The sequence below is a fragment of the Danio rerio genome, chromosome 6, assembly GCF_049306965.1.
Source record: "Danio rerio strain Tuebingen ecotype United States chromosome 6, GRCz12tu, whole genome shotgun sequence".
In the NCBI taxonomy this organism is placed as follows: domain Eukaryota; kingdom Metazoa; phylum Chordata; class Actinopteri; order Cypriniformes; family Danionidae; genus Danio; species Danio rerio.
This window is the reverse complement of record NC_133181.1, coordinates 62,635,001-62,649,100: the sequence shown is the minus strand read 5'-3', so window position 1 is coordinate 62,649,100 and position 14,100 is coordinate 62,635,001. Positions and strand designations below refer to the sequence as shown.

The 14,100-nt window shown below is 43.0% G+C and overlaps 2 protein-coding genes across 33 annotated transcripts in view; one reads left to right on the top strand and one right to left on the bottom strand.

The window, feature by feature from the left end:
• Positions 1-14,100, bottom strand: part of shmt2 (serine hydroxymethyltransferase 2 (mitochondrial)) — a 63,826-nt gene continuing 49,726 nt past the window's right edge. The window contains 3 exon segments of one of the 3 annotated variants that reach the window (NM_001123374.1): positions 1-128; positions 2,207-2,314; positions 7,845-8,000. In NM_001123374.1, the coding sequence (NP_001116846.1) occupies positions 1-128; positions 2,207-2,314; positions 7,845-8,000 (392 nt within the window). 3 annotated transcript variants of the gene reach the window in all.
• Positions 8,191-13,167, top strand: LOC141386389 (uncharacterized). 30 transcript variants are annotated; one of them, XR_012408320.1, is made up of 5 exons: positions 8,191-8,374; positions 8,532-8,963; positions 9,023-9,219; positions 9,322-9,416; positions 12,608-13,167. XR_012408320.1 is itself a non-coding variant. In XM_073954843.1 (5 exons), exons 3-4 carry the CDS (start codon positions 8,907-8,909, stop codon positions 9,407-9,409), a joined length of 444 nt encoding a protein of 147 aa, XP_073810944.1. In that variant the 5' UTR covers positions 8,191-8,374; positions 8,532-8,599; positions 8,731-8,906; the 3' UTR covers positions 9,410-9,416; positions 12,608-13,167. The 30 variants fall into 30 exon arrangements, 24 of the variants coding, with proteins under 24 accessions (XP_073810944.1, XP_073810945.1, XP_073810946.1 ...); XR_012408321.1 differs by having other exon boundaries at positions 12,600-13,167; XR_012408322.1 differs by having other exon boundaries at positions 8,191-8,430.

The window sequence follows — 14,100 nt, the reverse complement described above, 5'->3', positions numbered from 1 at the left end:
TTAATGGTCGTGGAATCCAGGCATGGGGAAGGGACGCGCGAACGCCTCCACACGACTGCGCAGATCCGCGATTCGAGAAACCGTCTCTGCATCTTCCAGAAGGAAACTCTTAAAATCAGAGAGCTTTTCTGAAGAAAGAATGAAAAAATAAAATAAAATTACAGATGCTAAACAAAACAGAATGATGCAAAACTAAATGAAAAGCATCAAAGCTGCATTTCACACTCATAAAACACTTATGCATGCTTATAAACACTCATAAAACACTTATGCATGCTTATAAACACTCATAAAACACTTATGCATGCTTATAAACACTCATAAAACATTTATGCATGCTTATAAAACACCCATAAAACACTAATGCATGCTTATAAAACACCCATAAAACACTTATGCATGCTTATAAACACTCATAAAACACTTATGCATGCTTATAAAACACCCATAAAACACTTATGCATGCTTATAAAACACCCATAAAACACTTATGCATGCTTATAAAACACCCATAAAACACTTATGCATGCTTATAAAACACTCATAAAACACTTATGCATGCTTATAAAACACCCATAAAACACTTATGCATGCTTATAAAACACTCATAAAACACTTATGCATGCTTATAAAACACCCATAAAACACTTATGCATGCTTATAAAACACTCATAAAACACTTATGCATGCTTATAAAACACCCATAAAACACTTATGCATGCTTATAAAACACCCATAAAACACTTATGCATGCTTATAAAACACTCATAAAACACTTATGCATGCTTATAAAACACCCATAAAACACTTATGCATGCTTATAAAACACTCATAAAACACTTATGCATGCTTATAAAACACCCATAAAACACTTATGCATGCTTATAAAACACTCATAAAACACTTATGCATGCTTATAAAACACCCATAAAACACTTATGCATGCTTATAAACACTCATAAAACACTTATGCATGCTTATAAACACTCATAAAACACTTATGCATGCTTATAAAACACCCATAAAACACTTATGCATGCTTATAAAACACCCATAAAACACTTATGCATGCTTATAAAACACCCATAAAACACTTATGCATGCTTATAAAACACCCATAAAACACTTATGCATGCTTATAAAACACTCATAAAACACTTATGCATGCTTATAAAACACCCATAAAACACTTATGCATGCTTATAAAACACTCATAAAACACTTATGCATGCTTATAAAACACCCATAAAACACTTATGCATGCTTATAAAACACCCATAAAACATTAATTGTGCTTATGTATCTATCTATATATATAATTGTGCTTATGTATCAATCTATATATCCAATTGCTCTTATGCATCTATTAATTATATCAAATTGTGCTTATGCATGCTTAAAAAAAACACCAATTATATATTATATAATTGTATAACACCAATTGTGTTGTCTAATTGTGCTTATGTATCTATCTGTACATCTAATTGTGCTTATGTCTATATATATATATATATATATATATATATATATATATATATATATATATATATATAGTGCTTATGTATCTATCCATATATCCAATTGTGCTTATGTATCTGTCTATATATCCAATTGTGATTATGTGTGTGTATACATATACATATCTATCTATATATCTAATTGCCCTTATGTATCTATCTATATATCCAATTTTGCTTAGGTATCTATATATCTAATTGTGCTTGTGCATGCTGTTAAACACTCATATAACACCAATTGTGTTGTCTAATTGTGCTTATGTATCTGTATATCTAATTGTGCTTATGCATACTTTTAAACACTAAGTGTCACTAATCAAGTGTCACTTTAAGTGTCACTAATCAAAATGTAGTTTTCAATATCTAGTAAATATCTATGATCAATATTATAATCTATTTATATCAATACTATAATAAATATCCAGTAATGTGAAATCTATTTCTCTGATGTAAAGCTGAATTTTCAGCATCATTACTGATCAAAAATATTTATGATTGTTGCCATATCGGTTCATATTACAGGACATATTGTGGACGGAAAGCGTAACCGTAACAAAACTTAAGCGCTTATAAACTGAAACATATTAGTCTAAACAGGGCCCGAGTCCCAATCACACACATACACACACTCATACACATACACACAAACACACACGCGCACGCACGCACACAGCTGAACTTAGACTCACTGGTCTTCTTCTTGACGTCCTGCCCGATCTGGATGCCCTGATGAATGAACTCCACGACCTTCTGGAAGTCACACTCCTTCAGCTGCCGAGAGGTCAGAGCTGGGGTACCTGAGAACACACAGAGAGAGTGAGTGAGTGTGAGTCAGACACATGGAGAACACAGCCAGATTACTGTGTATGTGTGTGTGTATGTGTGTGTGTGTGTGTGTGTGTGTGTGTGTGTGATTGGGACTCGGGCCCTGTTTACATTAATATGTTTTAGTTCATAAGTGCTGAAGTTCTGCTACGGTTACACCTTCCGTCCACACTACCCCTGAGTTTTCCAGCCCTGAAAATAGAGTGTTTTGGAAATGCTGAAGAGGCCGTGTTCATTTTAAAATGCTGCTGCTTTGTGTCAGTGTGGATAAGGGAAAATCTGAAAACGGACACATCTGAAAACAGAGGCGGGACTGCAGACACTCACCTCTCTGATTGGGGCTGTCCCACAATAATGAGGACAAAGTTCAGTCTTGCATCCTCTCCTTAAGTTCAGACTTCACAAGTTTGATAAATCTTAGGGAACAGTGTAGGCTACTTTATAATGTTATTTACACCACCCTGGCTACGCTGTTTCCCCATCCTAACAATAAAATGAAAACATGATATCAGGAACTGCCTATTTTTATCTTGATGTTTAAGCTGCAGTAGGTGATTGTCTTCAGAAACATTTGTTGTTGTGCTGGTTGAAAGTCTCTTCACAGTCCAATAGTAATGATGACAGTAAATGATCTGAATGTGTTTATATGTGTTTTTATATTCTGGGTAAAGCATAAAACTAAAAAATGTTCATTGAATTAAATAGTCGGACCGTCATCTCCCTTAATTCCTATAGGCAGGTCAGACTGTCTGTCAGCAAATGTAGATTCGGACTTCTGCGCATGTGTTCATGCAGATCTGCCATTAGCGCGTGCCCGTCTGCATCACAAACGCATGCGCGCGAGCGAGCTGCGGGCTGCCAGCAGATGCCGAGTCAGAGCCGGAGGCGCCGAAGGACAGCCGAGCTCGGGCCGATTACTGTAAAGCCAGGCGCAGGTATAATTCACTCTTAAAGCGGCCGCGCGGTCACGAGACAGACCGGGAGAAAACAAATGCTGCATTGAAACTTTTAAAATCCTGAATCAGTATTGGAGTTACTTTAGCACACTGGAGGAAGGACGACACCATGGCTGAAGTATTACTGTTAGACAGGTCATGTTCTGTTTTTAAACTATTATGTTAGATTGTGTTGTGTTATGAATGGGTTATATGCACAGACGTGTTGTTCAGCCACTGAAATCTCCCGCTGAAAGATTGATGATTATTTTCAGTTTCATAAGGTTCTTTGACAGCATCTATAATGTAGATTTATATTTAGTTTAACAACAAAACATCAGTAAATAGCGCTATTCAGCCTAGCCTGCTTTACTGAGCTGAAGTTGCTTTTATATTCACATTGGGTCATTTTTGATGACAGCCTTCCTGTACTGTTTACCGCTACTCTGAATATTCGCTCTGAAATAGCATGTAAGTGTGGCAAAGTATTACATGTAATTCCTGCATGGCGCTGGCACTAACTAACTGGCGAATGACATGAACTAGTCTGTCGGCTGTTGTGACGCGGTGCGCGCACTTGCGATTTCAGGGGGTGTGGCTTTAAATCACAGTCCCTCCCCGCCGTCCAAAGATAATATGCTAAGCGGTTAGCATTTTAGCAGATCACCTACTGCACCTTTAACTGAACAGACAGCAGAAATGTGGAGGCGTCGTGTATCTGCATATTTATATGACTTCATCTTCACTGTATGGATATTTATAACAAAACACAGCCTTATAGCCTATAACTGCCTTCTTTCATTTTCATTATAAATATAAAGCATACCCTCTCTTTTGCTGAGCATCAGTTTTAATAATCAATAACGGCCATTATAAAAGTATAACGTACAAAAGGTTTATACAATATTAGAAATAAAGGCAAGTGATCAGTCAATATGCAGAATCAGTGTATGCGGTTATATTAATTATTATATTATCTTATCTCTGCGCTCAGCCAAAACACCTGAGAACAAGTAATAGATGTAGAAGACAGAAGAGTCTTTGGATAAAAGCAATAGGAGTTAAGTATCACGTTTAACTACAGTGAGATGAAATCCAGAGGAAGATCCTTGGTGAACTGTCCGACATGTGCTGCTCTCATCTGGGGAGGTGTGCTCAAAGACCCCGCTGACTGCCTGGAGCTCAGACACGCGCATACGTTGCCGTGCATGCCTGTGTGTGTGTGTGTGGTCACGTGATGCATTTTTGGCGGTGTATTATGGACGAAGAGTTGTTCAGAAATGCTAGGTGAAACGCCAGATTTAAAACTAAAATGTATTAGTGTAAACAGGGCCTCAGTCTTCCAGGTGTGTGTATGTGTGTTCCTCACCCAGTCTCAGTCCTCCAGGTGTGTGTATGTGTGTTCCTCACCCAGTCTGAGTCCTCCAGGTGTGTGTATGTGTGTTCCTCACCCAGTCTCAGTCTTCCAGGTGTGTGTATGTGTGTTCCTCACCCAGTCTCAGTCTTCCAGGTGTGTGTATGTGTGTTCCTCACCAAGTCTCAGTCCTCCAGGTGTGTGTATGTGTGTTCCTCACCCAGTCTCAGTCTTCCAGGTGTGTGTATGTGTGTTCCTCACCCAGTCTCAGTCTTCCAGGTGTGTGTATGTGTGTTCCTCACCCAGTCTCAGTCCTCCAGGTGTGTGTTTGTGTGTTCCTCACCCAGTCTCAGTCTTCCAGGTGTGTGTTTGTGTGTTCCTCACCCAGTCTCAGTCTTCCAGGTGTGTGTATGTGTGTTCCTCACCCAGTCTCAGTCTTCCAGGTGTGTGTATGTGTGTTCCTCAACCTGTCTCAGTCCTCCAGGTGTGTGTATGTGTGTTCCTCACCCAGTCTCAGTCTTCCAGGTGTGTGTATGTGTGTTCCTCAACCTGTCTCAGTCCTCCAGGTGTGTGTATGTGTGTTCCTCACCCAGTCTCAGTCTTCCAGGTGTGTGTATGTGTGTTCCTCACCCAGTCTCAGTCCTCCAGGTGTGTGTATGTGTGTTCCTCACCCAGTCTCAGTCCTCCAGGTGTGTGTATGTGTGTTCCTCACCCAGTCTCAGTCCTCCAGGTGTGTGTATGTGTGTTCCTCACCCAGTCTCAGTCTTCCAGGTGTGTGTATGTGTGTTCCTCACCCAGTCTCAGTCTTCCAGGTGTGTGTATGTGTGTTCCTCAACCTGTCTCAGTCCTCCAGGTGTGTGTATGTGTGTTCCTCAACCTGTCTCAGTCCTCCAGGTGTGTGTATGTGTGTTCCTCACCCAGTCTCAGTCTTCCAGGTGTGTGTATGTGTGTTCCTCACCCAGTCTCAGTCCTCCAGGTGTGTGTATGTGTGTTCCTCACCCAGTCTCAGTCTTCCAGGTGTGTGTATGTGTGTTCCTCACCAAGTCTCAGTCCTCCAGGTGTGTGTTTGTGTGTTCCTCACCCAGTCTCAGTCCTCCAGGTGTGTGTATGTGTGTTCCTCACCAAGTCTCAGTCCTCCAGGTGTGTGTATGTGTGTTCCTCACCCAGTCTCAGTCTTCCAGGTGTGTGTTTGTGTGTTCCTCACCCAGTCTCAGTCCTCCAGGTGTGTGTATGTGTGTTCCTCACCCAGTCTCAGTCTTCCAGGTGTGTGTTTGTGTGTTCCTCACCCAGTCTCAGTCTTCCAGGTGTGTGTATGTGTGTTCCTCACCCAGTCTCAGTCTTCCAGGTGTGTGTATGTGTGTTCCTCACCCAGTCTCAGTCTTCCAGGTGTGTGTTTGTGTGTTCCTCACCCAGTCTCAGTCCTCCAGGTGTGTGTATGTGTGTTCCTCACCCAGTCTGAGTCCTCCAGGTGTGTGTATGTGTGTTCCTCACCCAGTCTCAGTCCTCCAGGTGTGTGTATGTGTGTTCCTCACCCAGTCTCAGTCCTCCAGGTGTGTGTATGTGTGTTCCTCACCAAGTCTCAGTCCTCCAGGTGTGTGTATGTGTGTTCCTCACCCAGTCTCAGTCTTCCAGGTGTGTGTATGTGTGTTCCTCACCCAGTCTCAGTCTTCCAGGTGTGTGTATGTGTGTTCCTCACCCAGTCTCAGTCCTCCAGGTGTGTGTATGTGTGTTCCTCACCCAGTCTCAGTCCTCCAGGTGTGTGTATGTGTGTTCCTCACCCAGTCTCAGTCTTCCAGGTGTGTGTTTGTGTGTTCCTCACCCAGTCTCAGTCCTCCAGGTGTGTGTATGTGTGTTCCTCACCCAGTCTCAGTCTTCCAGGTGTGTGTATGTGTGTTCCTCACCCAGTCTCAGTCTTCCAGGTGTGTGTATGTGTGTTCCTCAACCTGTCTCAGTCCTCCAGGTGTGTGTATGTGTGTTCCTCACCCAGTCTCAGTCTTCCAGGTGTGTGTATGTGTGTTCCTCAACCTGTCTCAGTCCTCCAGGTGTGTGTATGTGTGTTCCTCACCCAGTCTCAGTCCTCCAGGTGTGTGTATGTGTGTTCCTCACCCAGTCTCAGTCCTCCAGGTGTGTGTATGTGTGTTCCTCACCCAGTCTCAGTCTTCCAGGTGTGTGTATGTGTGTTCCTCACCCAGTCTCAGTCTTCCAGGTGTGTGTATGTGTGTTCCTCAACCTGTCTCAGTCCTCCAGGTGTGTGTATGTGTGTTCCTCACCCAGTCTCAGTCTTCCAGGTGTGTGTATGTGTGTTCCTCACCAAGTCTCAGTCCTCCAGGTGTGTGTATGTGTGTTCCTCACCCAGTCTCAGTCTTCCAGGTGTGTGTTTGTGTGTTCCTCACCCAGTCTCAGTCCTCCAGGTGTGTGTTTGTGTGTTCCTCACCCAGTCTCAGTCTTCCAGGTGTGTGTTTGTGTGTTCCTCACCCAGTCTCAGTCCTCCAGGTGTGTGTATGTGTGTTCCTCACCCAGTCTCAGTCTTCCAGGTGTGTGTTTGTGTGTTCCTCACCCAGTCTCAGTCCTCCAGGTGTGTGTATGTGTGTTCCTCACCCAGTCTCAGTCCTCCAGGTGTGTGTATGTGTGTTCCTCACCCAGTCTGAGTCCTCCAGGTGTGTGTATGTGTGTTCCTCAACCTGTCTCAGTCCTCCAGGTGTGTGTATGTGTGTTCCTCACCCAGTCTCAGTCTTCCAGGTGTGTGTATGTGTGTTCCTCACCCAGTCTCAGTCCTCCAGGTGTGTGTTTGTGTGTTCCTCACCCAGTCTCAGTCCTCCAGGTGTGTGTATGTGTGTTCCTCAACCTGTCTCAGTCCTCCAGGTGTGTGTATGTGTGTTCCTCAACCTGTCTCAGTCCTCCAGGTGTGTGTATGTGTGTTCCTCAACCTGTCTCAGTCCTCCAGGTGTGTGTATGTGTGTTCCTCACCCAGTCTCAGTCCTCCAGGTGTGTGTATGTGTGTTCCTCACCCAGTCTCAGTCCTCCAGGTGTGTGTATGTGTGTTCCTCACCCAGTCTCAGTCCTCCAGGTGTGTGTATGTGTGTTCCTCACCCAGTCTCAGTCCTCCAGGTGTGTGTATGTGTGTTCCTCACCCAGTCTCAGTCCTCCAGGTGTGTGTATGTGTGTTCCTCACCCAGTCTCAGTCCTCCAGGTGTGTGTTTGTGTGTTCCTCACCCAGTCTCAGTCCTCCAGGTGTGAGTGCGCTCTTGTCTCCAGGGCAGGTGTTCTTGTTGGCTGTGATGGACACCAGCTCCAGCACTCGCTCCGCACGCGCTCCGTCCATCCCCTGCGGCCGCAGATCCACCAGCACCAGGTGATTATCAGTACCACCTGATGAAGAAGACTTTTTATTATGCAAAACTAATGTTTGTAAGGGGTTTAAACACAGTTATGTGTGTGTGTGTCAGCAGTGTGTGAAAATATCCAGTCTCTAATGATAAACGTCAATGAACTGCGTTTGTTCTAATCAGACTTGATGACTGAAACACTTTGATTGACATTCCCTCGCGCATGCTCGAGTGACGTCACTGGCGTCACTGTCTCCGTTCGGTCACACACTGTGTGCTTGAAGTTTGGACTTGCTATTTACTCGCAATTTAAATCTTAATCATTAAATTCTTCCTCATTCGCTAAGTATTTGTCTCTCCTACTTAGGGTGACCAAACCCTTAATACATTTATACAAACAAAGCTGCTTTAAAAACGGTCTGTCCCTCGAGCATCCGCCTGTTGTTTGTAGCTTTAGCCTGCTAGCGCCGCTGGTCAGCTAAAGCTACCGACCTCTTTGACCATACACTTTTGACTTACTGGCTTTGCTCTTTACCCCGTAAAATGTCGCTTCCGTCTCTGTCCTTGTGTGCAGGAGAAGCATCGATGGAGGCGTTGGAGCTGGAGCTGGAAGAAGTGGAGTCCCAGATCCGCGCGCTGGTGGTAAGACGGTCGCGGCTACGGGAACGGCTTCTAGCCGTACCTAATGCTAAGGCCGTCTCATCACCTAAGGTACGTGGAAATTACAACCACATCATTCCCTCTACCTCAACCCCGCGTCCTTCTCTGTCCAGGCCCAGCGCACCCGGGGCGCGGCTCAGCCAGGCGTCGTTCACGCCGACACCCGGCTACCACGGCGCCTGGGTGCAGCCGCGCAAGGTGCTTCCCAGATCCCGGGGCAGAACGTCTCCGCCTGTGTTCGAGATCTCCACGGAGAACCGCTTCTCCCCTCTCCGCGAGTCGGGTCCCGATGTGGCCATCATCGGTGACTCGATCGTTCGTCACGTCCGTGCCGCCTCCTCAAAAGGTAATAAAGTACGTACTTTCTGCTTTCCTGGTGCCCGTGTGAAAAATATTTCTACACAGATTCCAACCATCCTGGGCGCTGCCGAGAGCCCTGGTGCCGTTGTCCTCCACGTGGGGACAAACGACACCGGGCTCCGGCAGTCGGAGATCCTGAAGAAGGACTTCAGGAGCCTGATCGAGACGGTTCGACGCACCTCGCCCGCCACGCAGATCATCGTTTCTGGGCCGCTTCCTACCTACCGCCGAGGAAATGAAAGGTTCAGTAGACTTTTAGCTTTGAATGAATGGCTAATAACATGGTGTAAAGAACAGAAATTGCTCTTTGCTAATAACTGGAATCTTTTCTGGGAGCGTCCTAGGCTCTTCCGTCCTGACGGCCTGCACCCCAGTCGAGCCGGAGCTGAACTCCTGTCGGACAACATCTCCAGACTACTTCGCACCATCTGACTAGCAGGTAAAAATTCACAAAATTCACACTATAGCCTCCTAGACTCTTGTTCACCCCACTTAAACATCAGTAACGCATATCTGGCGAATCCTATAGAGACTGTGTCTGTTCCTCGTATTATTAGATTAAGAAATAAACGTACTGTGTGCTCCAGGAAAAATCTAGTAAGAATCAAACCAGAAAAACCAGTAGAAAGTGAAAATACAAATTTCGTAAAACTTGGTCTCCTAAACATCAGGTCACTTGCACCTAAAGCACTTATCATTAATGAAATAATAACAGAAAACAATCTTAATGCACTCTGTCTCACTGAAACCTGGCTGAAACAAAATCACTATATTAGCTTAAATGAAGCAACTCCTCCAGGATTCTTATATAAACATGAGGCTCGTCAAACTGGTCGTGGTGGTGGAGTTGCATCAATCTTTAGTGATTTCCTTAATATTAAACAGAGAAACGGACTTATGTTTAGCTCCTTTGAAGTATTATCGCTTAATGTTCAGCTTCCAGATACTATACAAAAACCTATGTTATCTCTCGCTTTAATCACCATATATAGACCCCCAGGACCCTATGTCAAATTTCTAAAAGAATTTTCTGATTTTATTTCTGACTTACTAGTCAAAACTGATAAAATGCTAATTGTAGGTGACTTTAACATCCACATAGATGACGCTAATGATACATTAGGGCTCGCGTTTATGGATTTAATACACTCACTTGGGATAAAGCAAAACGTTGTGGGTCCAACCCATCGCTTAAAGCATACATTAGATCTAATTCTGTCTTATGGAATCGAGGTTATTGACGTAGACATTATACCACAAAGTGATGATATTACAGATCACTACCTCTTACTATATAAGCTATGTTTACCTGAAATCAGCAAACCCGCTCCAATACTCCGCCCTAGTAGAACTATTGTTCCGTCAACTAAAGATGAATTTATAAATAACTTACCTGATCTCTCTCTATTTCGTAATGCACCCGCAAACTCAAATGATCTTGATGTAGTAACCAGCAGTATGGATGCCATCTTTACTAGCACACTAAATACTGTGGCACCCATAAAATTAAAAAAGGCTAGAGAGATTAAAACTATACCATGGTATAATAGTCATACTCGTGCGCTCAAAACAGCAACCCGCGCCCTGGAACGTAAATGGAAAAAAACTAATTTAGAGGTCTTTAGAATTGCGTACAAAGACAGTATGTCCAGCTATAGGAGGGCTCTAAAATCTGCCAGGACCGAGCACCTGCGCAAACTGATAGAAAATAATCATAACAATCCTAGATTTTTATTTAACACCATCTCTAAATTAGCAAATAATCGGTCATCCTTGGAACAAACTACTCCACCGCAAATTAGTAGTGATGACTTCATGAATTTTTTCAGTAATAAAATAGAAGGCTTTAGACAGAAAATAGGAGATGCCAAACTTTCTGCACCGGCTTATACTCCAAATCCTGTAAATATTTCATTAAATCATAATAATAACCTACACTGCTTCAAAATCATAGAACATGAAGAGTTAGTGAAAATTATAAATAGCTCTAAACCAGCTACGTGTATGCTGGACTCAATTCCAACAAAATTACTGAAAGAGCTGCTACCTGCTATAGGAGAACCTCTTCTTAACATTATCAACTCTTCTTTATCTATAGGCCATGTTCCAAACTCTTACAAGCTAGCTGTTATTAAGCCTATTATTAAGAAACCGCAACTAGACACCAACAACTTAGCTAACTATAGGCCTATTTCAAATCTTCCATTTATGTCTAAAATACTAGAAAAAGTTGTTTCCACTCAATTATGCTCTTTTCTGCAGACGAACAATATTTTTGAAGTGTTTCAGTCAGGTTTCAGGGCTCACCACAGTACAGAAACCGCCTTAGTGAAAATAACCAACGATTTACTCTTAGCTGCTGACCGAGGGTGCGTCTCGCTGTTAGTTTTACTCGATCTTAGTGCGGCATTTGATACCATTGACCACAATATCCTCATAAATCGCTTAAAGTCTACAGGTGTCCAGGGACAGGCTCTACAATGGTTTAAGTCATACTTAACTGACCGCTACCAGTTTGTAAATCTTAATGGACAGCCTTCACAAATCTGCCCAGTAAAGTATGGGGTGCCTCAAGGATCAGTTTTAGGCCCTTTACTGTTTACAATTTACATGCTACCTATGGGAGACATTATTAGAAGACATGGGATCAGCTTTCACTGCTATGCAGATGATACTCAATTATATATTTCAACTAAACCTGACGAGACGTCTGAACTTTCTAAACTAACTGAGTGTATCAAAGACATCAAAGACTGGATGACCAACAATTTTCTTCTCTTAAACTCAGACAAAACAGAATTATTACTTATTGGGCCTAAATCTTGCACACAGCAGATCTCGCAACTCAATTTACAATTAGAGGGATACAAAGTTAGCTTTAGCTCTACTATAAAAGATCTGGGTGTCATATTTGACAGCAATCTAACTTTTAAAAACCATATATCCCATGTCACAAAAACTGCCTTCTTTCATCTGAGAAATATCGCTAAATTACGAAATATGCTATCCATCTCAGATGCAGAAAAGCTAGTCCATGCTTTTATGACTTCGAGACTGGATTACTGTAATGCTCTATTTGCTGGCTGCCCAGCATCCTCTATTAACAAACTTCAATTAGTGCAAAATGCAGCAGCCAGAGTTCTGACCAGGTCTAGAAAATATGATCATATAACCCCAATTTTATCCTCCTTACACTGGCTGCCTGTTAAATTTCGTATTGAATTTAAAATATTACTTCTCACCTATAAAGCTCTAAATAATCTAGCTCCTGTTTATCTAACCAACCTTCTGTCTCGCTACGAACCAACTCGCTCCTTAAGATCTCAAAATTCAGGGCTTCTGGTAGTACCTAGAATAGCAAAATCAAGTAAAGGAGGTCGAGCCTTCTCTTTCATGGCTCCTACACTCTGGAATAGCCTTCCTGGTAATGTCCGAGGCTCAGACACACTCTCCCAGTTCAAAACTAGATTAAAGACCTATCTGTTTAGTAAAGCATACACTCAGTGCATCACCTAGCAGGTTCCACACTGGCTTCTACATCTTGCTTATATACACTATGAACAGCAGCTACGCTAATTATTCTCTTTATTCTCTATTTTCACCTGGGGATACTCATCCCGAGGTCCTCAGATTAGGCGGAGTCACTGATTGGATCCAAGACCAGCGACGTGATGATCCCAAGGATTCCATATCCGGGACCAGGCCATATCCTGAGCTGCTGCTGCGCTGATGGTCGTGGGGAGTGGAGAACATGAGTCTGATTCCAGCGACGCTCCAGGGACAGACGAGTCTTCATTGAGGCCATCTTCCAGCATAAACCACGGCGAATGAAGTTCTGCACAAGACTTTTGGCCAGCGGAGAAATTAAAATGGTCGTGCCCAACTGAGTCTGGTTCTCTCAAGGTTTTTTTTCTTCACTCCCATCAGGTGAAGTTTTTTTTCCCTCTCCGCTGTCGCCACTGCCTCGCATGGTTCAGGATTGGTAGAGCTACACATCGATGAATTTGCTCTTCAGTGTTTGAACTCTCAGTAATGATTAAATCACACTGAACAGAGCTAAACTGAACTGAACTGAACTTAAACACTAAAACCTGAACCACACTGTTCCAATTACTATGACCATTTATGTGAAGCTGCTTTGACACAATCTACATTGTAAAAGCGCTATACAAATAAAGCTGAATTGAATTGAATTGAACTTTGTACGTGTCATCAGAGGGGAAAAGCCCCGCCCACTAGTGCTCATCTCTCCATCTCATTAGCATGTCCAGCAGCCCTGAGTGAGAAGCAGCCGTTTGTCCAGTCGCCATTAGAGTGTTTGAGCTGCTGAAGATAATGTCAGCATAGACTAAGAGGATTATAGATGTGGAGTGACAGGAGCGACATAGACTGACACATTCTGCAGCAATCTGCAGGTTTTTAAATGTTTTTAGAGGCAAAACTCAAACTAAATACCACCAAACTGCTCAGACTACTTTATAATTTGAAGTCTACTATGCAAACATTGTCAAAAGTATGAAGAAATATGGTTTGTTTTCCTCAAAGCAAAGGAGGCACCCTTATATGGTCACTAATGTAACCTGGTGGTCATGTCTGGTATTGCAGCTATATAAAATCTGATACTAAAAGGTGCTTTTTTTGAGGAACTATTTGAGATATCAACATCAAATTTGGAGTATAATTTGTCCAGATATATAGTGTCAGGATTCTGCCACTTCAGTCTTGTTAATTCTTGTTTTGGTGGTTCAGACACTAGTCCTGTCATGTCTTGTATGTTGTGCTTGGCTCGAGTTTTCTCGGGTGGAGTACTCCTTTTCTATCATCGTGTTTTTTTTGTATGAGCCTCGTTTCGACTGTTATTAGGCCGAGGTCTGGGCGTGTTTGTGACACACGCTCTTGTCCTGGTGTTTGTTCTGTCTGCAGCATGGTGTTTCATTCTCAGCGTCTCAGTCTAGTTGGTTTCGCTTGGCGCTGGGATGAAACATGCACATTGCATGTGTGAGTGCACAGTGAGTTTTTATTTATCATGTACTCGTGTGTAGCGTTCAGTCTGCTGTTGGTGTTGTGTTTAGCACATGGTGCATGTTTACGTGTGCCGTATGCTCAATTGTCTCATGTTAACT

What these genes read in the sequence shown, in the direction of transcription:
- LOC141386389 (XM_073954821.1), top strand. Translation starts at nt 8,501, where the DNA reads ATGTCGCTTCCGTCTCTGTCCTTGTGTGCAGGAGAAGCATCGATGGAG.